A 16,908-nucleotide genomic window follows, 5' to 3' on the forward strand; every position below is an offset into this window, starting at 1 on the left:
GGGAATTGACTAGTACTAATTAGACACCAGAGACAACAAGGGGACATTCATCCCAGTAAACCCTACAACATCCTAACACCTGGGTGCATTCCACAATGGAAAGCTAAGGTAGTAAAGCAGCAATCTGACACGGTCATACTCAGAATCATACCTTTCAGCCAATGTCCCAAATTCCTCCATCACCATCTTAGTGCATGTCCTAGCGTACCAGCAGGACAAAGGCAGCACAGCTGGTGGCACAGTGGTCAGAAGGACATTTCTCCACATTAATTCCAGATTCTATGCATGAATTCTCCCAAAAAACTTCTAAGTGTCGAATTTGCGGGAAAACTGGAGTAATTTATGCTGTTTTTTTTTCAGTGGGAGTTCACACTAGAATCTCTCTCGTTCTGTGCAATGCAGCGGCCACCATTAGATTTCAGGGGGCATGGCCTATTCCCACCCAGGAGGCTGAAATCAGCGGGCCTCTGCGCATGCACAGTGGCACCGAACTGTCAACCTCCCGATCGCAGGCCATATCAATCACTGGCCAGCCTGGGACCCACACAGTGCTGCACCCCCTCCAACTCCCTCTCGGCCTGATGGTATGGGTTTGAGAAGTGTTGATGTCCAAAGGCTCATGGTTCATGAGTCACTAAAAGCTAGCTTGTCGGTGCAGCAAGCAATTAGGAACACAAATGGCGCGTTGACCTTCATCACAAGGGGAACTGAGCACAGGAGGAAAGATGTTTTACAGACAGGAGGTGGGGAGATCAGTTCAGAACTATACTGATTTCATCTTACGAGCTGTCTGTGAACAGAAGTTATTCTGAATTAGCTTGTTGTATAGAATAAGTGGGGACATATTTACCCAACCCCTCGGTTTTTGTGTGATCCAATTTTATTAATGATTCACCGCAAACTTAATTTAGGATTAACTCAGTTAGTTTACTTCACACATTCAAAACCTGAAAAAACACTCCACTCTGCATTCACAGAGTAAAAGGCAGATAGAGAAAATGAGGTTTAAAGTTCAAGAACCACAAAAAAACAGTTGATGTGAGTTCCAGACTCCAAGGTCAGGATCCAATGGAGAATTCTTTCATGCAGGCAATTCAAGTTTGACTGGCTTGAGAATGCTATTGTAAGATTATTTTTTCAGCTAGTGCTGTTGTTGCAAGATGAAGGAGGCATGCAGAGATTGAGTAGGTTTTGCAGGCGATGGTACAAAATCTAACATTTCAAAGCACTTCATAATGATGGATGTCAAGAGCCACATCACAAAATCTTCTAGCAGAGCCAGGTTAAATATGCCGGTTGTTCTGCCTGGAAAGAGCCAGCGTCTTTGTGGCTCACCAGTCAGGTGGCAAAATAGCAAACTGAGTGTGCGGCCCAAAAATGTAATATTAATATGTTCTTTGGGCCAAAGTCTTTGGTCATGTGACCTTCTTCCTTTAATGACTTCAAAAGGGATCTTTATCCAGTGCCTGGAATCAGCTTTGTTTTCAGGACTCAATGTCTCTGCCATTTTGGGTGCCATTTACATTGAGGATCTGGCTCACTGTCTCATAGACCCTGTGACGATACTGTGCCTTTAAGAAATGCATTTTAATCATGTTTCTCTGCAGGATGTTTCAAGCAGACCCTGCAGTTTTCAGAGCAGCCTTCTCGAAGGTCAACCCACGGAAAGTGACTGGCCCAGACAAGCACTCGGATCCTGCGCGGCTCAGCTAGTGGGGGTATTCGCAGACATCTTCAACCTCTTTACAACAATCTGAAGTGCGTATCTGCTTCAAGAAGACGACCATCATCCTGCTACCTAAGAAAAGCCAAGCAGCCTGCCTTAATGATTATCGTCCGGTGGATCTTGACATCCATCATTATGAAGTGCTTTGAAATGTTAGTCATGGCACAAATCAGTTCCAGCCTCCTGGATTGCCTGGATCCACTACAGTTCGCCTACCACTACAACAGGTCCACAGCAGACGCCATCTCCTCGGCCCTGCACTCAACCCTGGAACACCTAGATAACAAAGACACCTATGTCAGATTCCTATTTATTGACTACAGCTCAGCCTTCAATACCATTATTCCTACGAAACTCATCTCCAAACTCTGTGGCCTGAGCCCTGGCTCCTCTCTCTGTGACTCGATCCTGAACTTCCTAACCCACAATCAGTAAGGATAGGCGTCAACACCTCCTCCACGATCATCATCAACACCAGTGCCCCACCAGGCTGTGTCCTCAGCCCCTGACTATACTCCTTGTACATCTACAACTGTGTAGCCAAATTCCCTTCCAACTTGATATTCAAATTTGCTGATGACACCAGTGTAGTGAGTCGGATCTTAAACAATGACGAGACAGAGTACAGGAATTAGAGAATCTGGTGAACTGGTGTGACGGCAACAATCAATGTCAACAAAACAAAGGAGGTTGTCATCGACTTCAGGAAGCGTAGTGGAGAACATACCACTGTCTATCTACATCAATGAGGACGAAGTAGAAATGGTCGAGAGCTTCAAGATTTTAGGTATCCAGATCATCAGCAACCTGTCCTGGTCCCCCCAATGCCAACACTAGAGTTAAGAAAGCCCACTAATGCCTTTACTTTCTCAGAAGACTAAGGAAATTTTGGCATGTCAGCTACAACTCTCACCAATGTTTACAGATGCACCATAGAAAGCATTCTTTCTGGTTGTATCACAGCTTGGTATGGCTCCTGCTCTGCCCAAGACTTCAAGAAAGGTCATGAATATAGCCCAATCCATCACACAAACCAGCCTCCCATCCATTTGACTCTGTCTACTCTTCCCGCTGCCTCGGAAAAGCAGCCAGCGTAATTAAGGACATCATGCACCCTAGACATACTCTCTTTCACCTTCTTCTGTCGGGAGAAAGATACAAAACTGAGGTCACGTACCAACCGACTCGAAAACAGCTTCCCTGCTGCCATCAGACTTTTGAATGGACCTATTTTGCAATAAGCTGATCTTTCTCTACACCCTAGCTATGACTGTAACACCACATTCTGCACTCTCTCCTTTACTTCTCTGAGTGGTATGGTTTGTCTGTATAGCATGAATGAAACAATGCTGTATATTATATATGTGACGATAATAAATCAAATCAAATCAGTTTTATCAGAGCTGTTATGTCTGCCACCAGTATCCTCTATTGTTACTAAAATAGTATAATTGATACAATGTTTGTTTTAATGTGAACTAATTAAATGTTCTGTTGTTTTTAGTGTTCCCCTGGAATTGCAGAGTAGAGCTTGATTGGGATGATTGACAGGTCAGGTCGTATGACTGGGAACAGCTGGACTTTCAAAGAGAATTCCAGCTTAGTTGCTGTTTCAAATGCTGTTTGGAGTTAAGAGAGAGCAGTGTCTCTTTTTACCCCCTCTGGAGTTGGAGACTTTGATGTACGAGTGTTGCTGTTTTGGAAGCTGCAGAGAGAGAGAGAGTCATAACTTCCTGTCTCTGAAGTCTGAGGACTGGAAACTGCTTGAGATTAGGTTTACTTTTCTGATTTGCTATCATGAGGATATATCCTTCTATGAAAACTGCCGTTTGGTTTTCTGTCCATCAGTGTTAATAAGCTGGAAATTGAGGGGACGGTTCTCCCAGCGCAGCAGGCCAGAAGACTCAAGTGGAGGCCGTTTAGCAGGCTCGCCACTGGGCGCCATGGCCTCTGCAAGACTCCAGCCGCCAGATTGCCGCCGCCGTCAGTTTTGCACCAAAGATTGGCACAGAGCTGTATAAAGTATGTCAAATGATACTGCATATGATTAGTGGGCCAGGGACTGAAGTCCCCAGGCCCGCTAGCCTCTCCAGGAGGTCGGGTGTAAGGGGGGGGGTGCTCCCTTGGCATTGCCAGCTTGATGCCAGCCTGGCCCCCTGGCACTGCCCAAGGGGCAAATTGGCAATGCCCAGGAGGCAATTTGGTGCTGCCCCCTGGGCATCAAGCAGTGTCAAGGGAATGGGGGCAGGATCTATAGGGGTGGGGCCTCTGGGGCAATTAGTGGGGGATTCGGCGGTGACAGAGAGGCCAGTGATCGAGGTGGGCGGGGGGGGGGGGCGAGATCAGGGCTGCTGGGGAGGTTTGGGCTGGGGACATGTCCTGGGGGCCAGCGATTGGGTGGTAGGGATGTCAGTAGGCCAGCGATGAGGGGGGCAGGGGGTCGCAGTGCTGGACAGCGATCGAGTTGGCCAGCGATCGGGAGGCCGGCAGTGTGGGCTGCTGCGCATGCGCCGATCTCCGCACTGACAGATCGGTGCATACGCCGTGGCCTGCTCAGCACGATGCTGCTGGCCTCTCGGGCGGGAATTGGCTCCGCCCCCGATTCTTCACGAGATTCACAGTGTACTCTACAGTGCAAAGTGTGTGAGAGGTTCATTTTTAAAATCTCGCTGATAAAACCAGCAGGATTTACTGCAGTTTTTAGGCAAATTCAGCACTTAGAATTTTTTTGGTAGAATCCCACCCCAAGTATCGCTTGAGTATACTTGTTTTAGTGCTAACTAATTCTGTAGAAGGACGTATGTCCATGGCGTATTGCTTTAAATTGGAACAACGGAGAAAGCTAGCTGTTAAGAATTATACTGTGTCATGTTCAATTCTTGTAATTGGTAGTTATGCTCATTCTTTTTGTTGTATTCTAACAGTGTTCTTAAATATACTTTGTTTGATTGAAGCTTCCTAGTGGGTCACTTGAATCATACCTGGAGTTAAAAAAAACCTTATGCTCATCAATGCCAACATCAAATGTAAACCTCCGGGTCTAGGTATTCTCACCCCTTGTCACAGGCTCAGCACAGCAAATATGTCCCTTCAGAATTCAGTCATTTCAGCTAGTGATGGTATGAGAGAGCCACTCTTGAACATCGAAACTCTACAGAATACAGCACCGTTTCCTCCATCACTCCTCATGAGAAAACCCTTCCGTCCCAGGGACTAGCTTGATGAGCCTCTGTTGCACATCCTCTAAGGCAAATAGATCCTTCCCTAGGGAAGGAGACTAAAATTGTACACAATACTCCAGGTGCATTCTCACTCAGGCTCTATGCAATTGCAGCAAAATATCTGTTGGGTTCCTCCAACACAGAAAAGAAACCCAACACTATATATTTAAAAACGTTATCCTTGTTGCTATTTTTTTATTTTTAAACTGGATGTTTTCTCCAGAACAAAATAAATCTCACCTCAGTCTGGAATGTCACACCTCGCTATGCCTAGGGAGCCACTAACAGACAACCTGATTCAGACCAATTACCACCCAATGATCTACAAATGAGAACTGAATTAGATTTGTGCGCTCTGCTCATTATGCCCCACCTTCTAATCTTTCTTCACATGACGTTTTCACTCGTACCGCCCGACCCCCCATCCAACACTACTGGAGATCATCTTATAATGAAGGTATAACTTAACCTCTTCAAATACTAAACTGGTGGCCTTAATAACATATTCCATGTAATAAAACATTGGATAAAACAGAGTAGCCTGCAACTCAATGTGAATGATCACCTTCAGAGATCTGTTAATAAATACTAATAATGCCCAACCATTCTCATTAACAGATCTGTGACTTCTTGAAAGGTGCGGAAAAGCGATGGATTGATGAACAGAAGGTTCCATATGCTGTCAAGGGTGATATATGGCTTGGATATGATGATGAACGAAGTGTTGATATCAAAGTACAGTACATATAATAATGCAATTTCAAGATTTATCTTCTAATTCTTCTGATAGTTTATTCGAGAAAACATCACTATTATGTTGTTAATTTATTTTGCAACATAAATATTTAATGTTTTCAGTAATATCTGAATCAGTACCAGCTACATTATGCTAACTCCCATGCCCTAGTGAGACACTGTTTGGTATTGCCATATGTGTTACAGTTCAGAAGGTCTGAAGTTCACTTTTTGACCTTTACTATTATTATGGCCATGGGCGATCGTCAATCGATCTCCCTGTGGGCCGCGTTCCATTCAGTCCAGTAGTCAAAGGACTCCAGAGCTTCACTGTAGCCGCCGAGCGGTACTTTATAAATAAAGGGTGATGGTGACAGAAGGCTGGCCTCAGCGAGATTATTACATTGGCAACAAGGAGTAAAATTCATTTTTTCTCCCATTATAAAAGAGCGTGAGAGCGGCAGTTACACAGGATAAAATAGCGCAGGGAGAGTGGTGCTCACTTACACAGGATAAAAGAGCGTGAGGAGAACGGCGGTTGCACAGGATGAAAAAGCATGAGGAGAGTGGTAGTTACACAATAAAAGAGCTCAAGGAAAGTGGCAGAGACACAAGGATAAAAGAGCGCAAATATTTTACAGATTTAAAAGCTAAAAACCAGTTGAAAACTTTTTTTAAAAATCAAATTAAAAACTAATAAAATAAAATAGGGATGGAGGGCCAGGCAAAGTGTTGTATCTGCATGATGTGGGAGTTGGTGAATCCCATTGTGGTTCCAAGTGAACATATCTGTTGTAAGTGTTGGTTGCTCAGGGAACTGCGGTTCAGAGTTGATGAACTAGTCTGAGCTTTAGATGCTGCGACACATCAAGGAGGGGGAGAGGTACCTAGAGGCTGTGTTTTAAGAGGCAGTCACAGCTCTTATATTAACTACATTGAAGTTGGCCAGTGGACAGGAAAGTATGATTGAGTGAGACAGAGGGATCCAAGAGATAGCACTGCAGAAGTTCATCCCAATCAAAAAGAGCGATTCAACCAGAACAAGGGATTTCAAGGATAATGTTAAATTGAAAAACAGGATATACAAAGTGGCAAGGGATAGTGGTAGACCAGAGGACTGAGAAGTTTATAGGATCCAGCAACAAAAGGCTAAAGAGGAAAGGTGGAAAATGTATTTTGAGAGAACTTACATGCAGCATAAAAACAAGCAGTAAGAGTTTCTATGGATATATGAACCGGAAGCAGGCAGCTAAGGTAAATGCGGGATCTCTATTGAATCACATGTTAGGTACATTTTTTACATCAGTCTTCACCTGATGCAGTTAAGGAACCAGTGTGTGCAGCTGCCTTTGTATGTGGTGAAGGATAATTATCCCACATTATTCAGATGATCTTGGCTGAAACAATTGAAATTAAACTGGGAAGAGGTGAATCGACTGAGGCTTATTCGAGACTGACGACATCTTGGAAAAATGTAAGAAGGTGTTTAATGGAACCCTGGGAGAGATGAAAGAAGTTGAGTTTACAAATGAAATCAGGTACATGCCCGAAGAGCATGCAGGCATGCCCTGTGCCGTGTGCAATTAGACCTAAAGTGGAGGTCAAACTTGGAGATTAGTATGTTTGGGGGTATTGGAACCAGTGGCTGTGCGTGAGTGGGCCACGCCCATCATCCCTGTAATGAAGACCAATGGTTCAGTGAGACTATGTGGAGACTTTAAGGTCACCGTGAACCGTGACTTAGGTGCAGATCAATATCCGTTCCCTTTGAGTGAAGACCTGTTTAGTTTTATGATATTATAATTGCCTCTGGGCTGGTATTCAGCTCCTGAAATTAGAAGACAGAAAGACCAGGCTGGCCATCTACACAGGGGAACCCTTGCAAATAAAGGGCACCATGGCAACCCTAGTGACTTACTGAACATGTGGCCCCATCCATTGTGATCACGGCTTCAGAGGCCCCATTCTCTTACCGGCCTTCAACACATCCACACCGGAGCATGATCTGGACATCCCTTGACCTCCGAAGTCTGACAGCAGTCCGAAACTGACCCAGACCGCGCAGACCTGACTGCTGACGCAGGAACTGCGACCATGACAACGAATCCTTCACTCACACACTGACCAAAATGAAAAACCTTACTGGACGCACCTATATCCTTGTTGCCTTAGACCAGGGGTCTCCAAACTACGGCCCACGGGCCACATCCGGCCCGCAGCGGGCTAACATCTGGCCCACAGCCAGTGGGGCGGGACAGGATTCCCGCTGCCAAAAACACTCCTGCATCCGGAACCCCGCCACTGACTCAGGATCCGGACGCGGGGACGGAAGCCACAGGCCGGACATTTGCTGCCGCTCTGCATGGTGTCCAATCAGAGCTGCTGTCCTGTGACTGACAGTTCATTAAACAAATCAGCAATTGAGACATCTTTTATCCAATTGCCGTTCTGCATTGACTGAGTGACAGCTGCTTTATCCAATCCGTAAGCTCCATCTGTCTGAAATGAACGAGAACAATGATAATGATGGCGGCAATTCAGACTAATTCAGTTATGGAAGGAAAAAAGAAAAGAAAAGTGGACAGTGAGTGCCGCCTGTTTAATGAAGAATGGGGTGTAAAATACTTCTTTGTACAAGCAGGTGATAAAGCCTTGTGTGTCATATGCAACGAAACTGTTGCAGTTTTGAAGGAGTACAATGTACGTTGGCACTGAGACCAAACATGAACCAGGTTATTTCCAATTCACAGGAACACAGCGTTTGGAAAAATTTGAATCAATGCAACGCAGGTTGCTTTCCCAACAAGCTTTTTTTACACAGAAGATAACTGAAAATGAAGCTTTAACCAGGGCCAGTTACAAACTACCTTATGTGTTGGCTAAAAGAGGAAAGCCATTCACCAATGGAGATCTCATCAAAGAGTGTATAATGGAAGCAGTGGAAGAGTTATGCCCAGAAAAAGCAAATCTGTTCAAAATCATTAGTCTTGCGCCAAATACTGTTGCTCATAGAATTGAGGATATAGGAAGCAATATATTTCATTAAATTGCAGACAAAGCAAGAAATTTTCAGTTGTATTCGCTCGTACTTGATGAATCGACTGATGTGTGTGATACATCACAACTCCTAGTATTCAATCCGTAGCGTCGACAGTGAATTTAATGTGACACAAGAATTAGCATCAGTGCATAGCATGCACAGCACAATAACTGGAGAAGACATCTTCAAATAATTGCAAAAAACTGTTAGAATATAACCTAGAGTGGAATAAACTGCAATGTGTGACAATTGATGGAGGAAAGAACATGTTTGGGGTGAAGAAAGGTTTGGTTGAACAAATCACAAAAGCTTGTGAGGTTGGTGGATTCTCAAAGCCCATGTTTCTGCATTGCATTATCCATCAACAAGCATTAGGCGGAAAATATGTGGATATGTCTTGCATTCTGAAACCTGTTGTTTCAACAGTGAATTTCATTCGATCTCACGGGCTTAATCATCGCCAGTTTTGTGATTTTCTGAAAGAAACTGAGTTCGGTGACTTGCCTTATTATACAGCAGTTCGATGGCTTTATTTGTGGAAAGGTTCTATCACGGTTCTTTCAGCTCACAGAGGAAATTGATTCCTTTCTCACAGAAGAATCGACCCGAACTGCTTTTATCAAACACTGACTGGCTTTGGAAATTGGCATTTTTTGCAGACGTGACAGGCCATATGAATCAATTGAATCTGAAGTTGCAAGGTGAAACAAATTTGATTTGTGATCTATTCGCTCATGTCAAGGCATTCAGGGCAAAACTGATGCTATTTCAAGGACAGCTGAAAGTTCGTAACTTGGTTCATTTTCCATGTGAAAAATTTCGTGAAGAAAGTGAAGCAGAATTTCCTTCTTCATTTGCAACAGAAATCATTAAGGACTTGCAAAAACAATTTCAGGAACAATTGTCTGATCTTGATGGAGACACATGAAATAAAGCTGTTTCAAAATCCATTTGGCTGCAATGTTGAAACTCCCAAGTCAGTTTCAAATGGAAATTATTGATCTCCAATCAGATGATATGCTGAAAGACAAGTATAAAGGAGGAAATCTGATCCAATTTTATAAATCTTTGCAGCCTGGTACAACGTACCTGTGTGAACAAACATTTTCAAAAATGAAGTATGTCAAGTCCAAATATCGAGCAAATTTATCTGATGAGCATTTGAAGTCCATTCTTATAATTGGCTCCTCAAGCTTGAAACCTCAGTTCAGCAATATTTTGACATTAAAAAAGCAGTTCCATCATTCCCGTTAATCTTGTGCAAAACTTCATGATTTGTTGGTTACGATTGAAAACTCCAATTGCCAGAATTATGTAGAAAGGTGCAGACTGAATTTATTTTTGTTCGACCTTTATTAATGGTTCAAGTTTATTTTGAATTTCTTTGCTTTGTTTTACTGAAGTTCTTTCTTAGGGTGTGTTTATTTTTCTTATTGTGTGCCACAAAATTGGGCAAATTCTCATTTCAAGTAAACATTTGTAAAATTTCAGTAAATAAAATTAATTAAAAAATGAATACCCTGTTTTTCTCATCTGCAGTTAAGTAATTGATTATTTTGTCAGAGCACTTGCTAATGTTTAGGGTAAGGCAGGCTGAGGGTAAGGGAGCTTGTGTGTGCACTAATTTATTTAATTACTTTTTCAGTTAAATTAGTGAAAAAATTCGGAGGTTTTTTTTCTAAACAGGAAATAGGCCCAGCAGCAGCCTGGGAAGGTTTTGGAGGGTTTAAAAGTAGGCCGCACCTTTGAGCGGGCAGCGTCGTTAGCGGGCAGCGGAGTGAGCAGGGGACAGAGTGAGAGCCATAAGGGCTTTGGCTCACAGGGCTTCGGCGAAGGCGAGGAAGGTTGTTTGTTTGTTTTTCTTCGGTTACACCCCCTTTTTTGTTTTATCCCCAAAACTAAAAAGGGCATGGCTGGTATGAGTGGGAGGCCAGTATACTGCATTCGGTGTGGGATGTGGGAGTTCCTGGAGACAACTTGCCTCCCGGAAGTCCATATCTGTGCCAGATGTGTGGAACTGCAACTCCTGAAGGATCGTGTAAGGGAGCTGGAGCTGAGGCTCGATGAACTCAGTTTAGTTAGGGAAAATGAGAGAGTAATAGATCAAAGTTATAGTCAGGTAGTGACACCAGGGTCTCGGAAGGACGACACGTGGGTCACAGTTAGGAGGGGTAATAGTCAGAAGGGTGATGTGCCAGAAAGTACCCCAGTGGCAGTCTCCCATAAAAGAAAGGGACGGGCAACAGATGGGAGAAGGGAAGGGAGTGAGCAGTCTGTGGAGGGATCCCCTGTGGTTGTCCCCCTCCAAAATAGGTATCTGGTTTTGGATTCTGTGGCGGGGGATGACCCTCCAGGGGTAAGCCACGAGGACCAGATCGCCTCCACGGAGACAGGCTCAGGGGTCCGGAAGGGAAAGAAGGGGTTTAGGAGAGCGATAGTTGTGGGGGACGCAATGGTTAGAGGCACGGACAGGCGGTTCTGTGGGACTGAACGAGAATCCAGGATGATAGTCTGCCTCCCTGGTGCCGGGGTACTGGATGTCTCCGAGAGGGTAGGAAGCATATTTAAAAAGGAAGGTAGTCAAACGGATGTGATTGTACACATTGGGGGAAATGATGTAGGTAGGAAGAGCAGGGGGGTCATACGAGAGAAATTCAGGGAGTTGGGTGCTAGGCTAAAAAGTAAGACCTCCAGGGTAGCAATCTCTGGACTGCTCCCGGTGCCTAGTGCAAGTGAGGCTCGGAACAGGGAGATTCTACAGTTGAACGCGTGGCTAAAGGACTGGTGCAAGAGGGAGGGTTTTAAATTCATAGATAACTGGGAAATCTTCAAGTCAGGATGGCAACTGTACAGAAAGGATGGGTTACACCTTAACTGGAAGGGAGCAAATATCCTGGCTGGGAGTTTTGCTAGAGTGTTTCGGCAGGATTTAAACTAGTGTGGCAGGGGGGTGGGGAACAAAACAGGAGGTCAGTAAATACTGAGGCTGGGGTTGAGCTGGGGGCCAGGGCAAGGCTAGCTAAGAAGAGGAGCACTCTGGAGGAGGAGGACCTGACTGGGCCTGGAGGTCTGGAGTGCATCTGCTTCAATGCGAGGAGTGTAACGGGTAAAACAGACGAACTTAGGGCCTTAATGCTTGTGCGGAATTTGGATGTGGTTGCGGTGACGGAAACTTGGTTAAAAGAAGGACAGGACTGGCAGCTGAATATTCCGGGGTATCAGTGTTTTAGGTGAGACAGAGGAGGGGCTAAAAAAGGTGGGGGAGTAGCGATATTAGTTAAGGAGCATATTACCGCGGTGCAGAGGGTAGACAACTTAGAGGGGTCATGTACTGAATCGCTGTGGGTGGAACTCAGAAACAGGAAGGGTGCAGTCACTATGCTGGGGGTGTACTACAGACCACCCAACAGCCCACGGGAAGTGGAGGAGAGGATATGTCAGGAGATTCTGGATAGGTGCAGAAAACATAGGGTTGTTGTAGTGGGGGACTTTAATTTCCCTGGCACAGACTGGAAAGTGATGAGAGCTGGGGGTCCGGACAGGGAGGAATTTGTAAAATGCGTACTGGAAGGTTCTTTGGAACAGTATGTAGATAGCCCGACTAGAGAGGGGGCTATACTGGACCTAGTTCTGGGAAATGAGCCCGGTCAGGTCGTCAAAGTTTCGGTAGGGGAACATGTGGCCAATAGTGACCACAACTCTGTTAACTTTAGGATAGTAATGGACAAGGATGAGTGCTGTCCTACGGGCAGGGTGCTAAATTGGGGGAAGGCTGACTATAGCCGGATTAGGCAGGAATTGGTGGATGTTGATTGGGAGAGGATGTTCGAGGGTAAGTCCGCGTCTGGCATGTGGGAGTCTTTTAAGGAACTATTGATAAGGCTGCAGGATAGGCATGTGCCTGTAAAAAGGAAAGATAGGAAAGGTAGGATTCGAGAGCCGTGGATAACCAGGGAAATTGAGGATCTGATTAAAATGAAAAGGGAGGCGTACGTTAAGTCCAGGCAACTGAAAACAGATGGAGCTCTGGAGGAATACAGAGAGAGTAGGAAAGATCTCAAACAGGGAGTTAGAAGGGCAAAAAGAGGTCACGAGATGTTCTTGGCAGGCAGGATTAAGGAGAATCCTAAGGCATTCTATTCATACGTTAGGAACAAAAGAGTTGTCAGGGAGAAAATCGGACCTCTCAGGGACAAAGGAGGGGAATTATGCTTAGAACCCAAGGGAATAGGGGAGATCCTAAATGAATACTTTGCATCGGTATTCACGAAGGAAAGGGGCGTGTTAACTGGGAGTGTCTCGGAGGGAGGTGTTGACCCGTTAGAGAAAATCTCCATTACAAGAGAGGAAGTGTTAGGTGTTTTAGGGAACATTAAAACTGACAAAGCCCCAGGGCCTGATGGCATCTATCCTCGACTGCTCAGGGAGACGAGAGATGAAATTGCTGGGCCTCTGACGGAAATCTTTGTCGCTTCTTTGGACACGGGTGAGGTCCCTGAGGATTAGAGGATAGCGAATGTGGTCCCGTTGTTTAAGAAGGGTAGCAGGGATAACCCAGAAAATTATAGGCCGGTGAGCTTGACGTCCGTGGTGGGGAAGTTGTTGGAGAGGATTCTTAGAGACAGGATGTATGTGCATTTAGAACGAAACAATCTCATTAGTGACAGACAGCATAGTTTTGTGAGAGGGAGGTCGTGCCTTACAAATTTGGTGGAGTTTTTTGAGGAAGTGACAAAAACGGTTGATGAAGGAAGGGCCGTGGATGTCGTCTATATGGATTTCAGTAAGGCATTTGACAAGGTCCCACATGGCAGGTTGGTTAAGAAGGTTAAGGCTCATGGGATACAAGGAGAAGTGGCTAGATGGGTGGAGAACTGGCTTGGCCATAGGAGACAGAGGGTAGTGGTCGAAGGGTCTTTTTCCGGCTGGAGGTCTGTGACCAGTGGTGTTCCGCAGGGCTCTGTACTGGGACCTCTGCTATTTGTGATATATATAAATGATTTGGAAGAAGGTGTAACTGGTGTAATCAGCAAGTTTGCGGATGACACGAAGATGGCTGGAATTGCGGATAGCGAAGAGCATTGTCGGGCAATACAGCAGGATATAGATAGGCTGGAAAATTGGGCGGAGAGGTGGCAGATGGAATTTAATCCGGATAAATGCGAAGTGATGCATTTTGGAAGAAATAATGTAGGGAGGAGTTATACAATAAATGGCAGAGTCATCAGGAGTATAGAAACACAGAGGGACCTAGGTGTGCAAGTCCACAAATCCTTGAAGGTGGCAACACAGGTGGAGAAGGTGGTGAAGAAGGCATATGGTATGCTTGCCTTTATAGGACGGGGTATAGAGTATAAAAGCTGGAGTCTGATGATGCAGCTGTATAGAACGCTGGTTAGGCCACATTTGGAGTACTGCGTCCAGTTCTGGTCGCCGCACTACCAGAAGGACGTGGAGGCATTGGAGAGAGTGCAGAGAAGGTTTACCAGGATGTTGCCTGGTATGGAGGGTCTTAGCTATGAGGAGAGATTGGGTAGACTGGGGTTGTTCTCCTTAGAAAGACGGAGAATGAGGGGAGATCTAATAGAGGTATACAAGATTATGAAGGGTATAGATAGGGTGAACAGTGGGAAGCTTTTTCCCAGGTCGGAGGTGACGATCACGAGGGGTCATGGGCTCAAGCTGAGAGGGGCGAAGTATAACTCAGACATCAGAGGGACGTTTTTTACACAGAGGGTGGTGGGGGCCTGGAATGCGCTGTCGAGTAGGGTGGTGGAGGCAGGCACGCTGACATCGTTTAAGACTTACCTGGATAGTCACATGAGCAGCCTGGGAATGGAGGGATACAAACGATTGGTCTAGTTGGACCAAGGAGCGGCACAGGCTTGGAGGGCCGAAGGGCCTGTTTCCTGTGCTGTACTGTTCTTTGTTTAACATTTTTACTCATATATCATTTCTCAGTGTAAGCACGGATTGTTTCTTTGTAATTGTCACATTTCTCTTTTGTTCTGAATCATATCATGCTGATTACAAAGATGATCCAAATAAAACTTATTCATTCATTTAAATTTTATTCATTCATTTATAAAACTATTTTTTTTTCTTTGGCCTCCGAAAAAGTGTAAAATATACGATGTGGCCCTCGTACTGAAAAGTTTGGAGACCCCTGCCTTAGACTACTCACAGTGACTCCCAGCCCGAACAGAAGCAACCATTCATCCAAGAAGCATGGGAAAGGCACAGGCTTGCAGATGAGATCGAAACAACGTGGTCCCTCGCCACCCACCCTCCCCAGCTTCTGGCAAATGTTGAATCTCTTGTAAACAAGCTAGAAGAACTTCAAGCCAGACTCACTTTTCACTGAGAGACTGATGTGTGCTCTGTTTAACGGAGATATGGCTCACTCCTGCTTCACCGGACTGTGTCTACAATCGGAGGATTTCTTAATCCATCAAATGGACCACACAGTGGCTTCAAGCAAGGCGAGAGAGATGGGGTCTGCCTTCTAATGAACACCTCTTGGTGCTCAAACGTAGCAATACTTTCGGGTTTCTGCTGCCCGGACCTAGAGAACCTGTCCATTAAATGCTGTCCCTACTACCTGCTGTGGGAGTTCACCTTGTTACCCTGACAGCAGTTGACATTCCAACCCATGCAGATGTGAAGACTGTGCTGGATGAGATATATACCACTACAAATAGCCTTGAGACGAAACATTTGGAGGCCTTGTTCATCGTGGCCAATGACTTCAACCAGGCCAAGCTCAGGGGTGTCCTACCAAGATATCACCAACACGTCTCCTGTCGCACCAGAGGACCAAACATTCTCGATCACTGCTATACAAATCTCAAAGGTTAGTCATGCCACATATCAACTCCGGTCTTACAAATTCCCTGGATCCACTACAGTTCACCTGTTGCGGCAACAGGTCCATAGCAGATGCCATCTTCCTGGCCTTACACTCAACCCTGGAACACCTGAATAACAAGGACACTTATGTCAGACTCCTATTTATTGGCTACAGCTCAGTCTTCAATACCATTATCCCAACAAAATCCATTTCCAAACTCTGTGGCCTAGGACTCAGCTCCTCCCTCTGCAACTGGATCTTAGACTTCCTAACCCACACACCACAATCAGTGGACACCTCTCACAATTATCCTTAACACCGGTGTCACGCAAGGTTGTCTCCCCAGCTCCTTATACACTTATGACTGTGGCCAAATTCCGCTCCAACTCCATTTTTAAGTTTGCTGATGACACCATTATAGTTGGTCAGATCTCAAACAATAATGGAGGCAGAGTGCAGGAAAGAGAGAGAATCTGGTGAAATGGTGTGATGACAATAATCTCTCCCTCAATGTCAATAAAATGAAGGTGATAGTCATCAACTTCAGGAAACGTAGTGGAGGACATGCCCCTGTCTACATCAACGGTGATGAAGTGGAAATGGTTGAGAGCTTCAAATTTCTAAGTGTTCAGATCACCAACAATGTGTCCCGGTCCCTCCAAGCCGATGCTATAGTTAAGAAAGGAAACCAATGCCACTACATTCTCAGAAAGCTAAGAAAATTCAGCATGTCCACTCTGACTCTCACCAATTTTTACAGATGCACCATAGAAAACATCCTTTCTAGATCTATCGCAGCTTGGTATGGTTCCTGCTCTGACCAAGCCCGCAAAAACCACAAAGGGCTGTGAATATGGCCCATTCCATCACATAAACCTGCCTCCCAGCCATTGACTCCGTCAACACTTCCCGCTGCCCCAGAAAAGCAGGCAGCATAATCAAGGACCCCAAAGAACCCAGACATACTCTCATCCACCTTCTTCCGTCGAGAAAATGATCCAAAAGTCTGAGATCATGTACCAACTGATTCAAGAACAGCTTCTTCCCTGCTGCCATTAGTCTTTTGAATGTACCTATCCGATATTAAACTGATCTTTCTTTTCACCCTCTCTGTAACTGCGATACTATATTCTGCACCCTATCCTTTCCTTCTCCCCATGTACTCTGAGTGGTATGTTTTGTCTGTATAGCGAGCAAGAAACAATACTTTTCACTGTATCCCAATACACGTGACAATAATAAATTAAATCAAAAGCAGCAGTCAACTTGACTTCCACGCATCATTGTAAGGGGACTAGGACCTAGTCTCACAAGGGGAGATTGGCTCCAGCACATC

At 45.1% G+C, this 16,908-nt stretch overlaps 1 protein-coding gene across 1 annotated transcript in view; it reads left to right on the plus strand.

Moving 5' to 3' along the window:
• Positions 1–16,908, plus strand: part of LOC144511730 (acidic mammalian chitinase-like) — a 42,618-nt gene that overhangs the window by 22,098 nt on the left and 3,612 nt on the right. The window contains exon 8 of the mRNA XM_078241954.1: positions 5,566–5,682. Within this exon, the coding sequence (XP_078098080.1) occupies positions 5,566–5,682 (117 nt within the window). The remainder of the gene's footprint in view (positions 1–5,565; positions 5,683–16,908) is intronic.

This window comes from Mustelus asterias, chromosome 25 (genome assembly GCF_964213995.1).
Source record: "Mustelus asterias chromosome 25, sMusAst1.hap1.1, whole genome shotgun sequence".
NCBI lineage: Eukaryota > Metazoa > Chordata > Chondrichthyes > Carcharhiniformes > Triakidae > Mustelus > Mustelus asterias.